Below are 21,290 nucleotides of genomic sequence, written 5' to 3'. Positions count from 1 at the left end.
AAACTGCCGCTAAAGCAGCGATAATGGGCTTGATAATATGTCCTTGTGAATTCCAATAGCAGCCCAGGTTCTGGTGTTAACCTGGGCTGATATGGGAATTCACAAGGGCATATTATCAAGCCCATTATCGCCGCAGTTTCTTGCCGATAAAGGGGCAATAATTTTATCGCCTGTGCTTGATAATATGCCCCATGGTGAGTGGGTAGTGGAGCATAAAACCCATGGAACAGTGATGAATGGTAGTGAAGTTGGTATATGTGCCAGTGTGGGAGGCCGGAGGGCGAGGGAGAGAATGGACGCTTCTCTTGTCTCACAAACCTCTCTGTGTTTTTGTTGCAGATACTTTTCAAACCAACCTCACCGGAAGGGGCCTCTACACCAAAGACTTCTCAACGTTTGCTATTGTGGACTTCCCACCGTGCCAGTACAGCGGTCAGAACGCCATCCTGATGATCACCATGATCCTCAACTCCACCAACTCGGGTGAGTGTGCTCTGTGAGCGCGTCCGCTGGAAGGAATGACGCAACGGAAGTAGCGCGCCAAGCTGAGCGGGGTAACCGGATAGCGGGCACAGCTGACTAAAAGAGTGCGCAGCTGGTGGAGACAGGCACAGAATGTACATGGAAGCACAGAGCCAATATAGTATATTTCACACTGTTCTTATGGACTAATTGACTTCTTATGCAGAAGATAGAAACAAACGGACAGTGTTGTTGGGTTCTCAAAGCACTGATCGTGGAATGTGGTTTTCGGGCCTAGGCGCAGCACACAGGGCAATGAAGGGACGCACACAAGTAAAACATTTGTGCGGTACTAGAATCCTGCCTCGGGTTCAAGTACCCCCTTTTATTTTACACCTTGTTTCCGGCCCCTCCTTTACATGGGCCCTTCCAACATGTGGAGTGTCCCAGGTGCAACCTGAGACACACCCTCAGGATATAGCTGGGTGGGAAAAACCCACCAGAACATAACATTCCTCTTTTATTTAGAACAAAACAATTCTAACATGTCAAAACGTTACTGCATGGCATGACATAACGGTAACATGAATGAATACCAGAGAGAGAGATATAGAGAGAAAAAGAGAGAGCGAGAGAGAAATCAGAAACATGTTTTTTTAAATTTGGCATCATATTAACACGTAATCCCTCAGACGGGAAGAGGCTGCCGAACTGGGCCAGAGGTGGAACCTCCCACTCCCGCGACAGCTCTCATGGTCCGGACCAACACCTCCATAGATTACTTGGGCTGCTGACATTCTTCAAGACCATTCGGGTGTGCCAGTCCCAACATTTGGCCTGTGACAGTCGCTGGGGTGGTGGAGTGAGCTAAAGAATGATGATGGATTAAACCCAGATCAGTTGACTGGGGGTGAGTGTTTGATTTGCTCAAGCACTCCGTCCATCATCCCCTTTGGTATTGCTTTGTTCGCCCTGAGTAGGCAGGGTATGCCCAGACGTGGGTCCCTTGCTCACTCTACCACTGGATTCAAGATAGCCTGGCTGATGAGGATTATGAATCCATAACTGGTCCCAGGATGCGTGTTTCCGGTCCAGGGAAGACATGGCTTGGCAGTTCGGGCTGGACTGTTCACATGAGGCACAGGGTCAGACTGATTTGCATATGGCCATGTCTGAACTGGGGTGGTGGAGTGAGCTAAAGAATGGTGATGGATTAAACCCAGATCAGTTGACTGGGGGTGAGTGTTTGATTTGCTCAAGCACTCCGTCCATCATCCCATTTGGTATCGCTTTGTTCGCCCTGAGTTGGCAGGGTATGCCCAGACGTGGGTCCCTTGCTCACTCTACCACTGGATTCAAGATAGCCTGGCTGATGAAGATTATGAATCCAAAACTAGTCCCAGGATGCTTGTTTCCGGTCCAGGGAAGACATGGCTTGGCAGTTCGGGCTGGACTGTTCACATGAGGCACAGGGTCAGACTGATTTGCATATGGACATGTCTGAACTGGGGTGGTGGAGTGAGCTAAAAAAAGAGAATGGATTAAACTCAGATCAGTTGACTGGGGGTGAGTGTTTGATATGCTCAAGCATTCCGTCCATCATCCCCTTTGGTATCGCTTTGTTCGCCCTGAGTTGGCAGGGTATGCCCAGACGTGGGTCCTTTGCTCTCTCTACTACTTGATTCAAGATAGCCTGGCTGATGAGGATTATGAATCCGAAACAGGTCCCAGGATGCTTGTTTCCGGTCCAGGGAAGACATGGCTTGGCAGTTCGGGCTGGACTGTTCCCATGAGGCACAGGGTCAGACTGATTTGCATATGGCCATGTCTGAACTGGGGTGGTGGAGTGAGCTAAAGAATGATGATGGATTAAACCCAGATCAGTTGACTGGGGATGAGTGTTTGATTTGCTCAAGCACTCCATCCATCATCCCCTTTGGTATCGCTGGGTTCCAGGCAGACACCGGGTCCCCCCTGGCAGGTGAGGAGGCTAACCCCTCACGGGGTACTGACGGTAGTGAAATGTCACCAGACTCTGTGTCCATGTCTTCCCTTTCAGAAGGTACCCCAGTGTCTGAGTTCTCCGAATGTCTGTACTTCTTGAAACAGGATATGTTCCTCGTGATGGTCTCTCCTGCCTTCCTGGCAATTACCATTATTCCTTTTATTGCCTGAATAGTTCAGGGAGCTAACTCGGTTGGGAGTGTACATTTCCCTTGTGGATTCTGAATCTTTACCATTACCAAATCTCCCACAACCAGGGGTCTCTCCTTGGCTCCACGGATTCTGGACATGCGATCATTCTGGACTCGTTGTTTTAACCTTTCTGATACTTGTTGTTGTAGATTCGACTGCTGATTCACTTGGGGAGTAACATCCCCCCACCACCCCTTTGATGCAGATGGATCCAGGGCTAACTTGAGTCGTAGAATGGGGAGTGAGTCGGTATTTTCATAGAAAAGTGTATAAGGCACACTCCAGGTTCTGGCCACGAGCCAAAGCAATCCGAAGAACTTTGTTTAGCGTCTGCATAAAGCGCTCTGCCTCTCCGTAGGCTTGAGGCCACCTTAGGGGGATTTTCAGATGCTGCACCCCCCTTCACTGCAAGTATTCTGCCACTTCATGGTCAGAGAAAGGAGGACCATTATCTGTGCGCAGCTCTTTCAGGAGGCCGCGAGTGGCCATTATCTTCTCCAAGCTTGGTATGGTGTTGTTTGCCGTTGTTGACTCCAGGATCTCAACCTCTGGATATTTCGAGAAATCATCGATCACCACTAGCATGTGTCTCCCATCTGGGAGACTCCTAAAATCTGCACTCCCCATGTCCCAAGGGTGCAGTGGTATGTCTTCAGTTATAATCGGAGCTGGAGGTTCAGCTGCGCCAGTCGCTTGACAGAGTGTGCAGTCACGAACAGTTTGCTCTACGAGGTCATTGAGGTTGGGAAACCATACCTTACAGCACAGACAAGACTTCGTTTTCACAAATCTGTGGTGTTCTATATGTGACAGATGGACCACCCATTGTCGCAAAGTCCTGGGAATCACTAGACTGGATCCTCCCATGAGGCAATCTTCAGTGGATACCACTAGGTCTCCTCGGACCTTGTCGAGTGCATTCAGCTTAGTGCATGCTTCTTCAGTCCTGCAGAGCAGCTTGTCGAGTAACAGGTGCCTTTTTCCTGATGTCATGGCAGAGATGGCCATCTGCAAGCACTCATCCTCTTTTGTGGCCTTCACAATTTCTTCCAATGAGATGAGCTGGGGGCGGGATCGCTCCACTATCAATTTTACGTACTCCTCCACTTCATCCGCCGCTGACCCCTCTTTCTCCGTAGCTTGTCTAGCATATCTCAACAGGAAGTCACCTAGGTTCTGCTCACCAGAGCAATAACCTAGAAGTGATATTCCTGAAATTGGAGGATCCACTTTTCAAACCTTGGTGGAAGTTTTGAGGAGGCTCCCATGAACAGTGGGATCAAAGGTTTGTAGTCTGTGTGAACTGTGAATGGCTGGTTGTAGAGGTATAAATGGAAATGCGAGCACCCCAGTGGACTGCAATCGCTTCCTTCTCTGTCAGGGCATGGCTTCCATATGCCACGGGTGCCCATTCTCCGTCCTCCTGGTTTTGTGACAGGACCGCCCCCTAACCAATAGGACTGGCATCGACCAACAGCTCTGATTCTTTGGCTTGGTCAAAGTACACCAGGGTGGTGTCAGCTGACAGGGCGCACTTGGTATCTTGAAATGCTTTCTCTTGGCTGGGGTCCCATTCCCGGTTGGTGGTGGTCTTCCTGAGTTCTCTCAGGGGAGCGGTGAGGTCGGTCAGGTTTCAGATGAAACGCCCACAGTATGTCACCATACAGAGGAAACTCCTCACTCCAGCCACGGAGGTGGGAGCCGGTGCCATCTTAATGTCATAGACCTTGGCCGGGTGAGGTGACACTCTGTGTTGAGAGAAAAAATATCCGAAGAAGGCTATCTCCTTCTGGAGGAATGCACATTTCTCTTGGTGGAGAGTGAGACCACTGTCTCACAAGAGCTGAAAAACATCTCATAGGTGGTCTAGGTGTTCTTCTAGGGCATGCATAAGGATGTCATCGCTGACGTTGAGAACCCATTTAGGCCAGCCAGAATCCCTTGAATGGTGTCTTGAAAGACCTCTGAAGCACTGGAGACTCCGAAACTGGGACGTTTGTACCTTCAGAGTTCCACATGTGTTGAAAATGTGGTATGGCCCTTGACTCTGGGTCCAGCAGAAGTTGGTGGTATCCGGCTCGTAGATCCATTTTGGAGAACCACTAAGAGCCACTCACTTCGGCCACAATGTCATCGACTGTGGGAGTCAGATGATGCTCTCTCTTTATAGCATGCTTGGGTAGCCTCATATCAACACAGATTCCCTCCTCGCCTGGCTGCTTGGGCTTCCTTGCAATGATAATGGGTGATACCCAGGGAGTCAGTCGCTCGACTCATTCGATGATGTCAACCTGCTCTAGTTTCTTCAGCCCTTTCTCCACCTTTGGACTAAGATGAAACGCCACTCATCGATGCTTGTGGGTCACATGTGATTCATGTGAAGACCGATCATGTGATCCTGAGACCCCCGATCCCTTTGAACAAGACCTTGAATGTGTCCACCAGAGATTTACCACTCTCTTGGTGAATTGCGAAATGCCACCAGTTGTAGATGTTCAGCAGTACGGCAGCTTAATAATATTCTGGACCGTTCCTGGGTGACATAGACTTTGGGTTGAGTAGAGCGAGAATTATGAGTGATTTCGGTGGTGAAAACTCCAGCCAATGGAAGTGGGGCTGTTGATCCATAAGCGAACACTTTGCTCATTGTTTGTCTCAGAGATGGTGGTCCAGGGAGAGGTCTGTAACATGGAGCTTGCCATGATGTTAATGGACGCCCCAGTGTCTGTTAGTGCCTGGACTGGGTGTCTGGCACTTCGGGATCCACTTCTTTGGACATCCGTCTGGTTGCATGGCGTGGATCACGTGTACGGCTCCCTCGACGTCATCGTCATCCATGTCCTCTTTATCTTCCATGGTTTGGGAGGTGTCCACAATGTTTACCTGTTTATTCCGTGGTCTTCTCCATGATGCACATACCTTTGCAAAATGATGGAGTTTGTTGCATGCTGAACACTTCTTTCCTTGGGCAGGGCATGGTCCTTGGTGGGGGAACGGCCCTCCACATCCATTGCAGGTTCTAGCAGTAGATTGTGTTTTGCAGCGCTCCGGCTTCATTGCGGGATTTCCAGGTGCCACAGCGTTAACTGGCTACGTCTTTACCTGGAGTTGCAACGCTGCCTCCATGTGCGCTGCTCGCACTTTCGATAGCTCCTTAAACATCCCCACCATTAACATATCAGCCATTGGCATCCCCGGTACTTGAAGTATATGTTCCTTCACTTTTGCGGACGCACATCCCTGAATAAATTGTGTCCGTATTTCGTCGTTGGCATCTGGCAGCGTGCATGTGCTCGCCAGTTCTCTGAGCTGGGCGTAAAAACTATCCACAGACTCCTCAGGAAGATGCTTTGCCTGCCTCAGTAGAAAACGTTCATAGTCGGGGTTAGCGAGAGGCTCAAAATGCAGTTAGGTCTGCTTTAAATGTGGCATATGTGTGGGGTGGGTCGGCTTCCATCCCGACTTTCCCAGTTTGTTTAGGGCCGCACCACCCAGGTGTAACAGCATAGGGCGTTGTCGTTCAGCTTTTAGATCCACTGCCACGAAGTATGTCTCAAGCCAATCTTTCCACTTTTTCACTTGCGCTAATGGCGGACCATCTTGCATAAAAGGTTCGACAGGCAGTACAGTAGCCATCTTGCGGGCACTTTGCAGGTGCTGATGGGCCTGGGGTAACTTAGTTGGTGTAGAGCTGTGTGGCTGTGGCTCTGGCTGTGAGAGAAACACCCAACAACACTTCCTTTCTTTCTTGTATCTGTCTATTTGCTTTTTTTTTTGCCCGGGTAGTATTGGCTGGAGAATCCCCCTCTTCTCCAAAACAGAGCACACACCCTGGTGGCTGTGTAATTATGCAGGGTCCTACCCTGTGCCACTTAACTCTGTGGCTAGCAGTGTTCAACAGCTCAGTGTCCTCCTTCCTGGAGAAAACTGATGGAGGAATCGTGCCTGCCTGTGCTCCTCGCCAGTACAGTGCCTAGGCGGCGGTATCTCAAGCCAAAGCGCTGCACACGTTGGGCGCCAAGATTCTGAGGCTTGCAGTGCATTGGGTGGGGGTGGTGCTTATACGCCTGGCTGCTCAGGCAACTGTGCACTACCGTGCGGGCTCCGTAAGGATGAGGTGCAGGGAAGTCGAGGCGGTAAAAGGCAGGACTATGGGCGGCAGGCACCGACGGCCTCACCTGAACAGAAACGCCTCTGATTCCGCGTCCCCGCTTCAGCCGTATGAGCGAAGTGGGAGGAGCAACGTGGGGTGGATACTGCAGACCAAGTGCAGGTAGGGCGCGTAAGCAATGCTAGGGCTCGAGCCCCCTCGTCGCCAGGTACTTTTCAAACCAACCTCACCGGAAGGGGCCTCTACACCAAAGACTTCTCAACATTTGCCATTGTGGACTTCCCACCGTGCCAGTACAGCGCTGAGAACGCCACCCTGATGATCACCGTGATCCTCAACTCCACCAGCTCCAGTGAGTGTGCTCTGTGAGCGCGCGCGGGAAGGAATGACGCAACGGAAGTAGCGCGCCAAGCCGAGCGGGGTAACCGGATAGCGGGCACAGCTGACTTAAAGTGTGCGCAGCTGGTGGAGACAGGCACAGAACACAGCAGATAGGGATACATGTACATGGAAGCACACAGCCAATATAGTATATTTCACACTGTTCTTATGGACTAATGGACTTCTTATGCAGAAGAAACAAACGGACAGTGTTGTTGGGTTCTCGAGCCACTGATCGTGGAATAGTGGTTGTTGGGCCTAGGCGCAGCACACATCGCAACGAAGGGACACACACAAGTAGAACATTTGTGCGGTACTAGAATCCCGCCTCGGGTTTCGGTACCCCCTTTTATTTTACACCTTGTTTCCAGACCCCCCTTTACATGGGCCCTACCAACATGCAAAGTGTCCCGGGTGCAACCCGAGACACATCCCTCAGGATATAGCTGGGAGGGACAAGCCCGCCAGTACATAACAAGTGTGAACAGTGGATAACAACAAACAGACAGTGTGCACCGCTGATTGGGACTGATAGGATATTGTGCACATAGCCCATTAAGAAAGGCAGATTGTGTGTATGGCAGATAGAGATAAACAGACAGTGCATACTGTTGTTAAGGACCACCTGACATTACACCTTGCTGACAAGATCAACCAGAGAATGTTACCAGCTGATTAAAGCAAGCAGACAATGCTCACAGCTGTTGGAGACACAAAACAAGGGGCATAGCCACTAAAGACAAACAGACAGTGAAGAAAGGCTATTGGGGCAAAAAGACACAGTTCATGAAAACATACAACCATTACACACACATATTGGAGCCAGATAGAACAATCAGGCCCGGACTGACTGTAGCGGGCACCGGGCAATCCCCCGTGCGCCTGCTCGGGTGGGGGCCGGTTTTGGGCCTCTGGGGGCCATTTTTGTTACAGGGCCATTTTTGCAGCAAATCTTCCCTGTAACAAAATCGGCAGAAAACCGGCCCAGGCAAAGAGCTCGGCGGCATCCCTACCATTCCCCCCTCCCTTTTTCGGAGGAGGAGGAGGGGGCGAGCACTTTGCCAGGGCCTGTTTAGGTTCCCAGTCCGGCCCTGAGAACAATAATAGGGGCAAGCAAACGATGAGCTGAACAATTAGACACACACATTTGCATAGCTGCTAACAGCAGAAAACAATGAGCTGAGCTGTTAGAGAAAGCACATAATTGGCATAACTGCTAGAGACAATCAAACAATGAACTCAACTGTTAGAGACAAACCAACAATGGACCCAGCTGCTAGAGGCAATCAAACAATGAACTCAACTGTTAGAGACAAACCAACAATGGACACAGCTGCTAGAGGCAATCAAACAATGAACTCAACTGTTAGAGACAAACCAACAATGGACACAGCTGCTAGAGGCAATCAAACAATGAACTCAACTGTTAGAGACAAACCAACAATGGACACAGCTGCTAGAGACAATCAAACAATGAACTCAACTGTTAGAGACAAACCAACAATGGACACAGCTGCTAGAGACAATCAAACAATGAACTCAACTGTTAGAGACAAACTAACAATGGACACAGCTGCTAGAGACAATCAAACAATGAACTCAACTGTTAGAGACAAACCAACAATGGACACAGCTGCTAGAGACAATCAAACAATGAACTCAACTGTTAGAGACAAACCAACAATGGACACAGCTGCTAGAGACAATCAAACAATGAACTCAACTGTTAGAGACAAACCAACAAAGAACACAGCTGCTAGAGACAATCAAACAATGAACTCAATTGTTAGAGACAAACCAACAATGGACACAGCTGCTAGAGACAATCAAACAATGAACTCAACTGTTAGAGACAAACCAACAATGGACACAGCTGCTAGAGACAATCAAACAATGAACTCAGCTGTTAGAGACAAACCAACAAAGAACACAGCTGCTAGAGACAATCAAACAATGAACTCAATTGTTAGGGACAAACCAATAATGGACACAGCTGCTAGAGACAATCAAACAATGAACTCAACTGTTAGAGACAAACCAACAATGGACACAGCTGCTAGAGACAATCAAACAATGAACTCAACTGTTAGAGACAAACCAACAAAGGACACAGCTGCTAGAGACAAGCAGGAAATAAGCTTAACTGGTAGAGACAAGCACATAATTGGTATAGCTGCTTGAGACAATCAAACAATGAACTCAACTGTTAGAGACAAACCAATAATGGACACAGCTGCTGGAGACAATCAAACAATGAACTCAACTGTTAGAGACAAACCAACAAAGAACACAGCTGCTAGAGACAATCAAACAATGAACTCAATTGTTAGGGACAAACCAATAATGGACACAGCTGCTAGAGACAATCAAACAATGAACTCAACTGTTAGAGACAAACCAACAATGGACACAGCTGCTAGAGACAATCAAACAATGAACTCAACTGTTAGAGACAAACCAACAAAGGACACAGCTGCTAGAGACAAGCAGGAAATAAGCTTAACTGGTAGAGACAAGCACATAATTGGTATAGCTGCTTGAGACAATCAAACAATGAACTCAACTGTTTGAGACAAACCAACAATGGACACAGCTGCTAGAGACAATCAAACAATGAACTCAACTGTTAGAGACAAACCAACAAAGGACACAGCTGCTAGAGACAAGCAGGAAATAAGCTTAACTGTAGAGACACGCACATAATTGGTATAGCTGCTTGAGACAATCAAACAATGAACTCAACTGTTAGAGACAAATACATAATGGGCATATCTGTTAGAGACAATTATTCAATTACTTTAACTGTAAGAGACAGGCACATAATTGGCGTAGATGCTAGAGACAAACAAAAAATTAGCTTAATTGTTAAAAAATAAACTAACTTTGGGCATAGCTGTTAGAGACAATCTGACAATGAGCTTAACTGTTAGAGAAAAAAACCCAAATACAAAATGGAAACAGCTGTTAGAGACACACACACAATGGACATAGCTGGTATAGACAAATGGATAGGGAATGTTGCCTGTGTGACAGGTGGGGAGTTCACACAGCTTGTTTGAGACCAACAGACAATTAGTACAAGTGGGAAAGCCAGACCAAAAGACGGACCTAGAAGCAGGCCACCCTTCAAACACCAATGGGTACAAGACAGAAATAATCCACCTGGATATGATGATATCCAGTATTTAGGCAATTGTCGCTTGGCCACATATTTGCCACTTCAGTAAAGACAAGTGAAATCATAATTACAAAATTGCACCAACTATGGTCGGTCTTTCAGACAGTACTTAACTTCCCTGTCATATGTGCCTCAAAATGGACGTCTTAAAGCCCTCTCCGTGTGCCTCAGAATGGACCTCTTAAAATCCTCTTCGTGCCTCAAAATGGACGTCTTAAAGCCCTCTCCGTGTGCCTCAGAATGAACCTCTTAAAATCCTCTTTGTGCCTCAGAATAGATGTCTTAAAGCCCTCTACGCCTCTAATATCTCCCGGGGCTCAGAGCTAGTGTGAAATAAACAAAGGCACAGCTCAAATGTTGACATCTCCAGCATGTACATATCCTAGCTGAGACCTGTGAGCGATTAATTGCGTAATTTGACAGTCTCCTTACTCAAAAAAATCAACGTACCAAAATAACTTACACCGTTAATCACCTCAAACTCAACAAATTAGAATGAAACCATAAATATACATATTTATTATTATTTAAGAGATTTATAAAGCGCGCAGCTACCCAACAGTGTTTCCCGGCGCTGACAGCGGAACAAGCAAGAGAGAGATTCAATTGGCATTAGACTTGGGTGAATAGAAAAGTCTTGAGCTTTTTGCGGACGGCAAAGAGGGATTGACAGTTCCTTAGCTGCTCAGAGCAGCAAACAAAAGAGGGGGAAAATGGAGGTTTACCAGCATTTATGGGCTTGAACATTCTGTTATTCTTTGTGATGTTTTTAAAAGTTCTATTTGGAAGCTTCTAATGTGTTGCTCCTCAGAAGGAGTAAATAAAAGTTAAGTTAATGCATAATGCAAGCCTCCTGTCTTCATATAAAAGTGGCAGCATTGAGATGCTCACACACACGAAAACTCACCACGCATGCAGTCAACTGGGATAATTGAATCACACACTATGGACACAGAAACAATCTAACCACAACAAACAGGACATGAAAATGAAGGGGAACATCCTTTACCACGCAACTTTTACAACGCAGTACCTTTACCACGCAGGTATTACAATGCAAGTCGTTACAACGACTTGCCCTGGGGGGCGCTGTAGGATAGGGAATAGTTTAATTTACTATCCAAAACCTTCCCTACTATCCACGGGGACTGGAGTTGGAATAGTAAATTAAACTATTCCACTATCCAGCGCCCCCCAACGCAAGTCGTTGTAACGACTTGCGTTGTAAAACCTGCGTGGTAAAGGCATGCATGGTAAAAGCATGCGTTGTAACGACATACATCCAAAATGAATGTTTATTCCCTTGAGTGACGTTTTTAGGACAATCCTTTGTGGGCAATCTCACACACTGGCAATTCCTTCCTTCTCTTGGTGTGCCTTGTAGAAGAAGGGTGGCGAGGTGTAGCATGGCTGTGTCTTCGACTGACATTTTGCTGCAACCATGAGAAATACGGAAGATCCTCTCATCATGGGTCACATAACATTCTAAATATTTCCCTATAGACTTCCTTCTATCCTTCTATCTGCAGGTAGAAGCTAATAGGTAACACTTCAGGGGATTGCCATGATAGAGCTGCAAGGTGGGGTTTGGAGGCTGGAAAAGCAGCTAAGTACAACAAGTGACTATGGTGACAGTAAAAAATAAATAACGAACATAGGGAAGAAACAAGAGAATGAGGAAAATAGAGCAAGTGGGTGACAGAAACACAAAAACCAAAAGGAGGAAAAGGTAAGAAGAGGAGAAAAAGAAATAAGCAGGACAATATAAAAAGAAAGGAAGGGTGAAAGTTACAGGGGAAGAAAGAAAGAAATACAAAAAAAGAAAGAATAAAAGCTGAAAAGAAATAAAAAGGGAAATCAAAAACACGAGGAAACAGAAAATCCGAGGGGGACTAATGAGGGATAGAAGGAGGGGGCGAAAGGAGGGTTTGGGTAAATGATCCCCTAAAATCCCTTGGGAAGGTCAGCCTCAGTAGTAAGCAGTATTTTATTATTTCATGAATGTCGATTCAAAAACACCTGACATACGTTTCACTACCTGCAAGCATCTTTTTTAAATGGTGTTCTACAACTGAGATGCCGGCCCGAGGTGAGGGAATTTCTCCACACTGTCTGGTTCCTGCCTAGTACTTAGGTCCTTTTGGGAGGGTAAAATCTGTATATTCCATGCCATACTGAACGACCTATCAAACTGAACACAAAGATTGCCCTATTAAACATACAGGACAACTTGGCTTCACGAAGGCTGAGAAGGCTTTACTGATATTGGGACTAACACTTGGGCCAAGTGACATAGCAAAGAGGAAGTCTGCAGCCCTTGTTGCTTCATGGACAGATTCCACATATTTAAGCTCCCAATATATGAAGCCAGGGGTTACCCCCTAAAACTCCATAAAATCGGAGGTAGATAGGGAGGATAGCACTCAGACAAAGTAGATGATTGACCACCAATTAGTTACCCAACAAGAAAAGTACTGCCAGCAAAGTGGTCGCAACCAACAGAAAAATGTATGATCTCGGACCATTCATTGAGTAAAGTTATTTAGATGTATATGATACATGTCAATAATGTTCTGTGAACTTTCATACAGGTGCTTTGTGAAATTATATGTTGATGGTCGTTTTAGCTGGTTTTAACACAAAACTCAATAAAGATATTTCTTGCTCTTTTTTTTTAAATGTGCTTTTAAATGTACCATTTGAACTTTTTTTTAAAGTGCTTGGGGGATAACACCTGCTTTCCCTCAATAGTCCTCATTCGAACACTTCTAAGGGCAACATTATTTGCTCGTCCTCTCAAACAGCATCTCAGGTGTGGGTCAAAGGGGGGCGTGGGTGTCATTTTAGATTTTCTGGTTACTACCTTGTAGGAAAGGTAGCTGTAGAGAAAAAGCAGTTGTAGAAGGTCATCCTTCAACTTATCTCTCAGAGTATAAAAATCGGAAAGTGATCTCCCACTATTTGCAGCTGCAGAAGTCAAAAAAGGTAAACACTTGCTTCAAAAGCCCCTTGTGTGACCATGTATGCAGAATGTAACAACGTCTCTTGAGGTGGATTTCGTCACTGCCCTCAGTAACTCATCCCACTAAAGTTCTCGTACCTGGTTTTCCACCCTGTTTCCTGACAGCGCCACTGGTTAACGTCACGACAGAAGTCCCACAATGCCGCACGAGGAGGGCTTCCGGTGCAATCGTGCTCTCAGACAGCAGTTCTGGCAACACCGTGACCAGAAACATTGGTGTCCGCGTGGAAAATTTGTCACAGAACACGAAATACATGTGAGTTAGCCTTTTTAATTTATTTATTTATTTATTTAGTGCAGTTTTATATAGCGCAAGCTTTACCCAAAGGTGTCAGAGCACTTTACAATAGAACCAAATAAGCTACTTGAGGAGATTTACACACTAACAAGTTACATATACAGTCAGGTTTATTAGAAAATTAAAGGTGGCACAATTAGGTTAATACAGGTATAGAATACGTATTTTCAAAGTTGAGCTCAAGTGAATGCCAAGCGGCTGTGAGGGTCATAAAATGGAATGAATTATTCCTGGAAGTGTCTTTGGAAGAGAAGAGTTTTAAGATGTGTTTTGAAAGTCTGGATAGAGGCGGTGGTTCGGACGATTGGACGATGCGAGTTGCAAATTCTAGCACATTGCCTGAGAAGGATTGAGCCACAAATCTTTCCCTTTTAATAGTAGGAGGCTCGAGCAGAAAGTTTTCAGCATTGAGTAAAGGTCAAGAGCAGCATGAGATTTTGAGTTTATTCACCAAAAAGCGAGGGGTGGAAGTCTGAAAGGCTTTGTGGGTGATACAGGTAGTCTTGTAAATTGACCTAGCATCGATGGGAAGCCAGCGAAGAGAAAACAGTATGGATATGAAGCAATCATTTCTTTTGGCCCCATATACGAAACGTGCCGCTGAATGGAGGATGGATTTTCGAGGGGAAAGGTGGGTTTTGGGGAGGCCAGCAAAGAGAGAGTTGCAGTAGTCCAATCTGGAGAGAACCAATGATTGGACCGAGGTTTTTAGGTCTTGCTCAGGAAAGAAACGCCGAACCCCCCGAGAAGGCGCAGTTGGTAACGTGCATTCTTGGTGATGGTATTGATATAGTAATGAAGGTTGAGCCTTTTGTCCAGGATGACGACTAGGGATTTGGCGCTTTTGACAAAGATAGGTTTGTTGTTAAGTATGGTCAGATTGTCCATCCATAATTGAATTGGAGGAGAGAGTGAGGTAGAGAGAAGAAGGAATTCCATTTTTGAAGGATTCAGAATTGGTTGATGAGTTTCCAATTTTGGATGGAGTTGCGAGTGGTGTTCAAAATTGAGATGTGTGCAGAAGACACCTTAAGGTAGATGTGGGTGTCATCAGCATAGAGGTGATAATGGATCCCAGATTCTTTGAGGAGATTTCCTAGCGGTTCCATGTACAGATTGAACAGGGTGGGTGCGAGGCTCTAGCCTTGAGGGACGCCTTGTCCTAGGGCCATTGATGAAGAGAGACAGTTTGCTATTTTGATCATCTGAGATCTGCCCAAGAGGAATGATTCAAACCATTTGAGCACTGTGCCTTCAAAACCCATTCTTTGATTTAAAGTGTTCAGAAGAGTGTTGTGATTAACAGTGTCAAAGGCTGCGGATATGTCGTATAGGATCAGGAGACAAGACTCACCAAAGTCAAGTACTCGCAGGGCATTGTCGATCACGATCGTAGCAGGGCTGTTTCAGTGCTGCAGCCTTGCAGGAAACCAGATAGGAATTGGGCAAGAAGGTTGTTGTCTAAGATATGTTGGGGAAGTTGCTTCGCTACACAGCTTTCAGTAATTTTTGCAAGAAAAGGGAGGTTGGTGATAGGGCGGAAGTTGTTGAGGTCATTCACAACAGCAGAGGATTTTTGAAGACGTGGGGTGACCTCTCCTGTTTTAAAGGCAACAGGAAGGTAGCCTTAGTTAAGAAAGAGGTTTACCAGACTGGTCCGGTAGGAAAGAGTGTAGGTGTAGAAGTCAATGGCGATGTCACTAGAGATGTGATCGAAAGAATGGTTAGAAGATTTTGTGTCAAGAATACTTTTTAGAAAGGCATCGTCGGTGATGACGTCAAAGTTCTGCCACAAGACTAAGGATTTACGGTTCTCAAGAGGGCTAGGGTTAGTGACCTGATCCATGATCGTTTTCACTTTATCATCGAAGAATAGTGAAAATTCTGCTACTTTCTTGGGAGGGTTTTCAAATTTGATGGTTGAGGGAGGGAGGGAGACAGTCGGAGGGAGACAAATGGAGGGAAAGGCCACCTCCGCCACTGATTCCCTCACTAGTATATATAAAATGTAATATCACAAATGTGCAAATCTCCTGTTCATGCTCTGTTACCAACCATGTGGGTTTTCTTCAGATCCATACAAACATACGTACATTATCTGGGGGTGGATGTGTGTGGGGGGGTGTGTGGGGGTGTGTGTGGGGTTGTGTGCGTGGGGGGTTTTAAGGGTGTGGGGTTGTGTGTGTGTGGGGTTGTGTGTGGGGGTGTGTGTGGGTGTGTGTGGGGTTGTGAGTGGGGTAGTGTGCGGGGTTGTGTGTGAGGTTGTGTGTGCCTGTGTGTAGGGTTGTGTGTGGGGTTATGTGTGTGTGGGGGGTTGTGTGTGTGTGTGTGAGGTTGTGTGTGTGGGGGGTTGTGTGTGGGGTTGTGTGTGGGGTTGTGTGTGGGTGTGTGTGTGGGGGGGGGTGTGGGGTGTGGGGATGTGTGTGTGTGGTTGTGTGGGGGGTGGGGTTGTGTGTGTGGGGTGGGTTGTGTGTGTGTGTGGGGGGGGGTTGTGTGTGTGTGTGTGGGGTTGTGTGTGGGTTGTGTGTGGGGTTGTGGGTGGTTCGGGGTAGCTCGCTGCGCTCGCTCGCATTACCGTGTCCCTGAAAAAAATGTCACAAAAAGGAGTGTCACCGACATGAAAAGTTTGGAAAGCTGTGGTCTAGACGCACCAATGTCGAGGAGCAGCTCCGCCCAGGGAAAGCAGAGTGTGACCCTCGCTTCCCCCTTGGTCACAGTGAGGGGCTGGTGGGCAAAACAGGGGTCACAGGGGATCCTCAGGGCTAGATCATCAAAGGGTATCTCCATGCTGCAGGCTGCAAGGCAGGAACCGTAAGTCCCACCACTGCTGCAGGGGTCGCGTAGATTTCAGGGAAGAGCCATTACTATCAGCCATAATGGGCTTGTGAGGCTTGTGGGCTTGTGAGGAGGGCCATTGATGTTGTTGCTGAGCCCCAGATCCAGCCTCAGGAGGCTCGTCTGCTTGGTAGGGGGCCATCGGTTCCTGCCTTGCTGGGTACTGGCGTGTAGGAATAGTTATGAAAACCTACAAAAATGCATGTACTACTTAAGTATGGCATTCCTCTGAAACAAATCGGCTTGAAAACTCCTAGCGGGTAGCAATAGTATCATTGCAGTATACATACAGTAACATTCTGAGCCAGATTCACAAACTGCAATTTTTAGCAAATTTACACTTTTGAGTAGGTTTCCTACTTTTTGGTATTCACAGACTGCTCTTTTGTAGTATCTTACACTTTTGTATAAACCCAGCTCTACAAATGCCCAACCACTGGTACTGCAACATCTATTATTCTCCATGGGGGAATTTTGCAGTACCATGCGTAGCGCTGGATTTACTACAAACATGTTACTGAAAAAGGGCAGTTTGTGAATACCAAAAAGTAGTAAACATACTCAAAAGTGAAGGTTACTTTTGTGAATCAAGATCTTAATGGCTAACCTAAATCCGTGTGGTTATGCAGTGTTACTGAGTTAGTACTCCATCTCTGTGCAGTGATGCACTGTTACACTGTTAGTGTGTTCTTAATGTTAGCCTTCCCGCCCTTTTCCCTGCCCATTATTCACAGTGGGCAACCTGGATGTTCTCCATTTATTTTAGCCTTCCATTCCTGGCACTTTGGCCCAAGGTGCATGTCTACACATAGACCTAGTTATGTGACCTTCCTAAGTGCTTTTGAAACAGATTGCTTCAACTTTCATCATCTGGCCTCAAGAGGTATGCAGAGTTCAAGCACATACGTGTACTCTGCCTGCACATATCAAGTTTCCCCAACAATGAGGAGCTACGCTACGATCCAAGATGGCTGCTTAAGCTCCCGGCTCCGTTGACCTCCGCCGGCAGCTCGCATATCCTGTCATTTATCCTTTACCTACGCCGGACACCCGTGTGTATGAAGCTCGCCTGATACCGGTGGTGCAATCCCGGACTCCCTAACATACTGGGTGGCGGAGTTATGTTGTGTTCCATTTTCGGCCTACTCCAGGGCTGAAGCCGGGACCTCGATTTCTAGCCCATCCGGGCTGGAATTGATCAACAGCGGCTGTGGAACCAGTGTTTCGTCCGGTCTTCCATACTCGGATCTTTTTCTACATCTCCGATCTGTAATCCAGTTACCAGCTGGCACTGAGGACTCGGTCTCGTGACACAGGGTGTGCATCGTGCGCCGCGGTCGGGGGCCGCTCGCCCAGAGACCCTGCTGGGGACGGCGGTGTTGAAGGGGGGGCCCCCGCGGTCGGCGAAGGTGTCGTGATCACCAGCTGAGGGAGCGCCTGCTGTTGCCATCGGCTTCGTGTGTGCCTGGAGCCTCGGAAGTGAGTCTGGGGCTCGAGTCCTGCTTCGTTTCTTTGGGGGGGGGGGGATGGAGAGGACAGATGGCGCACCATCGTTGAGGTCCGTGATGGCCGCCATTAGGGCGCTCCACTCCCAATTCACAGTCACGTATGACCGAGTGTCAGAAACGCTGGGAAATATCTGCTTGCGACCGGACGATGATGCTGCGACACACGATCAACATTCTGTGGTTCCAGTGGAAGATTTGGCCTACTGTTCTGAGGTTCCCGCGTGGCAGCCTGACTCAGCTCACGTCGATGATTTTGGCCTCGTGAATGTTGCACCTAAGACCGTAGTTAGCTTTCCCGGTATGACTCCTGCTCGGCGAAACATCGTTGCCGAAGGTTTTGATCGCCAAGAACAGCTCTTTGGTGACCGTCGGAGAGGTCTGCTTATCTCCTTCATCTTTCCCCGTTGGTCCTGTGGATGCCGCCATCTTGTATCCTGTCCTCGGTCCGATTCAGCTGCTTCGAACTGCTATGGACGTTTCGATTACCACATGAATACTGTGGCTTGGGTGGCATGGGTTTTCATAAAGAATCGCACTGGTCAGGGCTGACTTCATCTTGTATCCTGCCCTAGATCCGATGCCACTGCCTTGTACTATCTGGGACGCTTCGCTTTCTGCGAGATTGCTGGCTTTGGCGACGTAGATTATCGTGAAGAACCGAACTGTCATGTTTGTCTTTGACTTTTGGGGTTAGCTACGCTTTGTGCTTTATGCCGGGATTGTATTGTGTATCTCACTGGGAGTCGGGTGGTTTTGGTTGAGGTCCTCCCCATATTGGTGCTTAATACTTGCTTTTAATAATGGACAATATGTTTTGGGGAGGTCGCTAATGGCGGGGGGTATAGGTGGCCGGGAGTATGTTTGTTCTTCTCCTCCTCCGCTTTCTTTATTTCCCTTCTTTGGGGTGTTCCGGGGCGACAGGCACGCTGTTAGTGGGATAGGCCGTAGCCATTACAGGGGTGCAGGGTGGCGGGTGTTGGGGGGGTTTGTTATTTTAGTTTGTTTTGTTCTATGGTCCCCTTTCTTTTTTTCCTCTTTCTTTGGGTAGGGTTTTTCCTTCCTTACAGTAGGGTTGGCTGTTTCTCCTTATCTTTTTTTCTTTCTCTGTTTGGCGTCTATACTTGCCTATACCTTAGAGTCTCCGGAGGGTGGGTTTTCAGGAGGGTGTGCTCGCTAATCGCTTGCTATTACATTGTCTTTTATTCCTCGTCAGCCTCGGCGGGCATAGTGTGCCCAAGGTTCATATTGCTCATCACCTGGACTTGTTTGCACTGCGGGGTACCTCCCCCCCCATCTCTTCTTAACTTCATGTTATGGTGTGACGCCACCGATAGTACAGCCACTTCTGCTTCTTTATAACTTTAAAATTAAACCTTTGATATCCTGCTGCGTTGAGGCATATACAATCACATGCTGTATCTGTATTGTCGATATTATTTGGTCGTATATACGTGCATGACTCCTGATCTGATTCCTGTGTTGGCGGCCGGCCTCTGTGGTTGTAGGCCTGCGCTTGTCATACTTTGATTAACTCAATAAAGGTTTTAAAAAAAAAAATAAAAAAAACGTTTCCCCAACAATGATGCAAGCGTGCTATGGAAATGCATTTGTAGCATTTATAGAGCGCATTAGACCAAGCAAGGCATCATAGCGCTATGCAGGAGAGTGCAAAATGTGACATGACTTAACACTAGGGTGTCAAACTTAGATTCAGGGGAGCATACATGTCATATGACCTCTAGGTATAAGATGTCCCTTTCCTCTTTCTATGCAAAGTTCTCCTGTGTGGCTATCTTGAAGGACTTCATGTATTTTTTCTGTGGACTCTCCTGCCACAACTTAACCATAGCAGCAGTAGAGGGAGCACATGCACTATTAACTGCTGTTGTATTTTGCAGGGCTTCATACGTTATTGGCGGTGTGGTTAAGGGATCTAATGTCAACTTCACGACCCGTCCTGGTAAGTGTCCACGCAATACTCAGTTTTGTGGCAAGGACTTTTGTTGTGTTTTTGTGCCATGCTTTGTGCCATGCTTTTATCTCATAAAATTATGCAGCATCAACTTATTCAAGAGTCACATGCTATGCTTTATTCTACATCCTGTGGTAGTGTCAGAATTGTATCTACATTTCTTCAAAGTTTTACATTTGGGGTCAACTGACTGGGGAGTTATAATCACTCACTGTGATGACAACAGTAAGCCCACAATGCCCCAGTGCTGAATCGTCACTCCAAATTCTTTTTTCTGTTGGTGGGTTCGGAAGTAACACATCTACCTGCAGAGATTGTTGAAGAATTCAATGTGACATCAAGATTTTTTAATGAAAATGCAAGCAGCACGATTTTAGAAGACCAACATCTGATGTCAGTGTCTATGAGACAGGTGTTTCCTGCGGTTGTCGACCAGGCTGAAAAATGACTGGTCTGGGGATTGTTTACTTTGGGTCTCTTCAGCGCCATTTACAGAGTGAACATTGACAACACTCCAAATGGTGTCCTCATTGCCTCTGCAAGTTTACATCTAATGACGAACATCCATGTTTGCCCACTAACCATTACTGAGAAAGTGGTTATGCCTCTTCATGTTTTTATCTGTAAACGTTACAAAATAAAGAGACTCTAAGGCTAGTTCAAAAACGGAAATGTCGATGGATCCTAAATTTTATACGTTGAAAAAACACGATCGGTCCATGGCAGAAATTGAGTTTCCTGGCGACTATGATGGTTGAGAGGCAACTGAAGGAGCCCCTTGGGAACTATGTAGTGACTCTGAGACTGAAAAAGTCTCACAAGGCACTCAAAAAACTCTATGCCCCCCGAAACCTCAAAGTGATCAGCGGTCGTGGCCCCAAAGATGGGATCCAAGTTGGAGGGCAAACTTTGGCACATTGAGCCAAAGAGTTACTACCAAAAATATCTCCATCCATGATTAAAACAAAAGACACTGGCAGCGATAAGTCAAAGTACGCCAAACTAAGCACGATCAGCTTTAATAAAAACGGCAGTTGAGTCATAAGGAAAGACCTTGTTCTATCAAACTTTCAGCTGCTCTGTATCTACTCAATTCTGCTCTTCAATATTAACCAACTCGACCATAAACCATGAGCACACTCCGCTTTTGAAAATGGTAGAGTAGCATTTAAAGGAAACGTTTCTCCAAATGGTATAAAAATGCCTTCACAAGCCATTAGTGTGTCGAAATGTAATCTCATGGGAGGCTCAATTTGGTCATTAAGTACTTGTTTAAAGCAACCACTAGATTCAGCGAGGCTTCTGGTAGACCAGTAACCACTGGAAT

At 46.8% G+C, this 21,290-nt stretch overlaps 1 protein-coding gene across 1 annotated transcript in view; it reads left to right on the top strand.

The window, feature by feature from the left end:
• The window catches only part of UPK2 (uroplakin 2), a 71,427-nt gene that overhangs the window by 24,583 nt on the left and 25,554 nt on the right, over positions 1 to 21,290 (top strand). The window contains exons 3-5 of the mRNA XM_078683940.1: positions 340 to 483; positions 13,456 to 13,606; positions 19,890 to 19,951. Of these exons, the coding sequence (XP_078540066.1) occupies positions 340 to 483; positions 13,456 to 13,606; positions 19,890 to 19,951 (357 nt within the window). The remainder of the gene's footprint in view (positions 1 to 339; positions 484 to 13,455; positions 13,607 to 19,889; positions 19,952 to 21,290) is intronic.

Source organism: Lissotriton helveticus, chromosome 3_1 (genome assembly GCF_964261635.1).
Source record: "Lissotriton helveticus chromosome 3_1, aLisHel1.1, whole genome shotgun sequence".
Lineage (NCBI taxonomy): Eukaryota > Metazoa > Chordata > Amphibia > Caudata > Salamandridae > Lissotriton > Lissotriton helveticus.
This window is presented reverse-complemented; position numbering and strand designations above follow the sequence as displayed.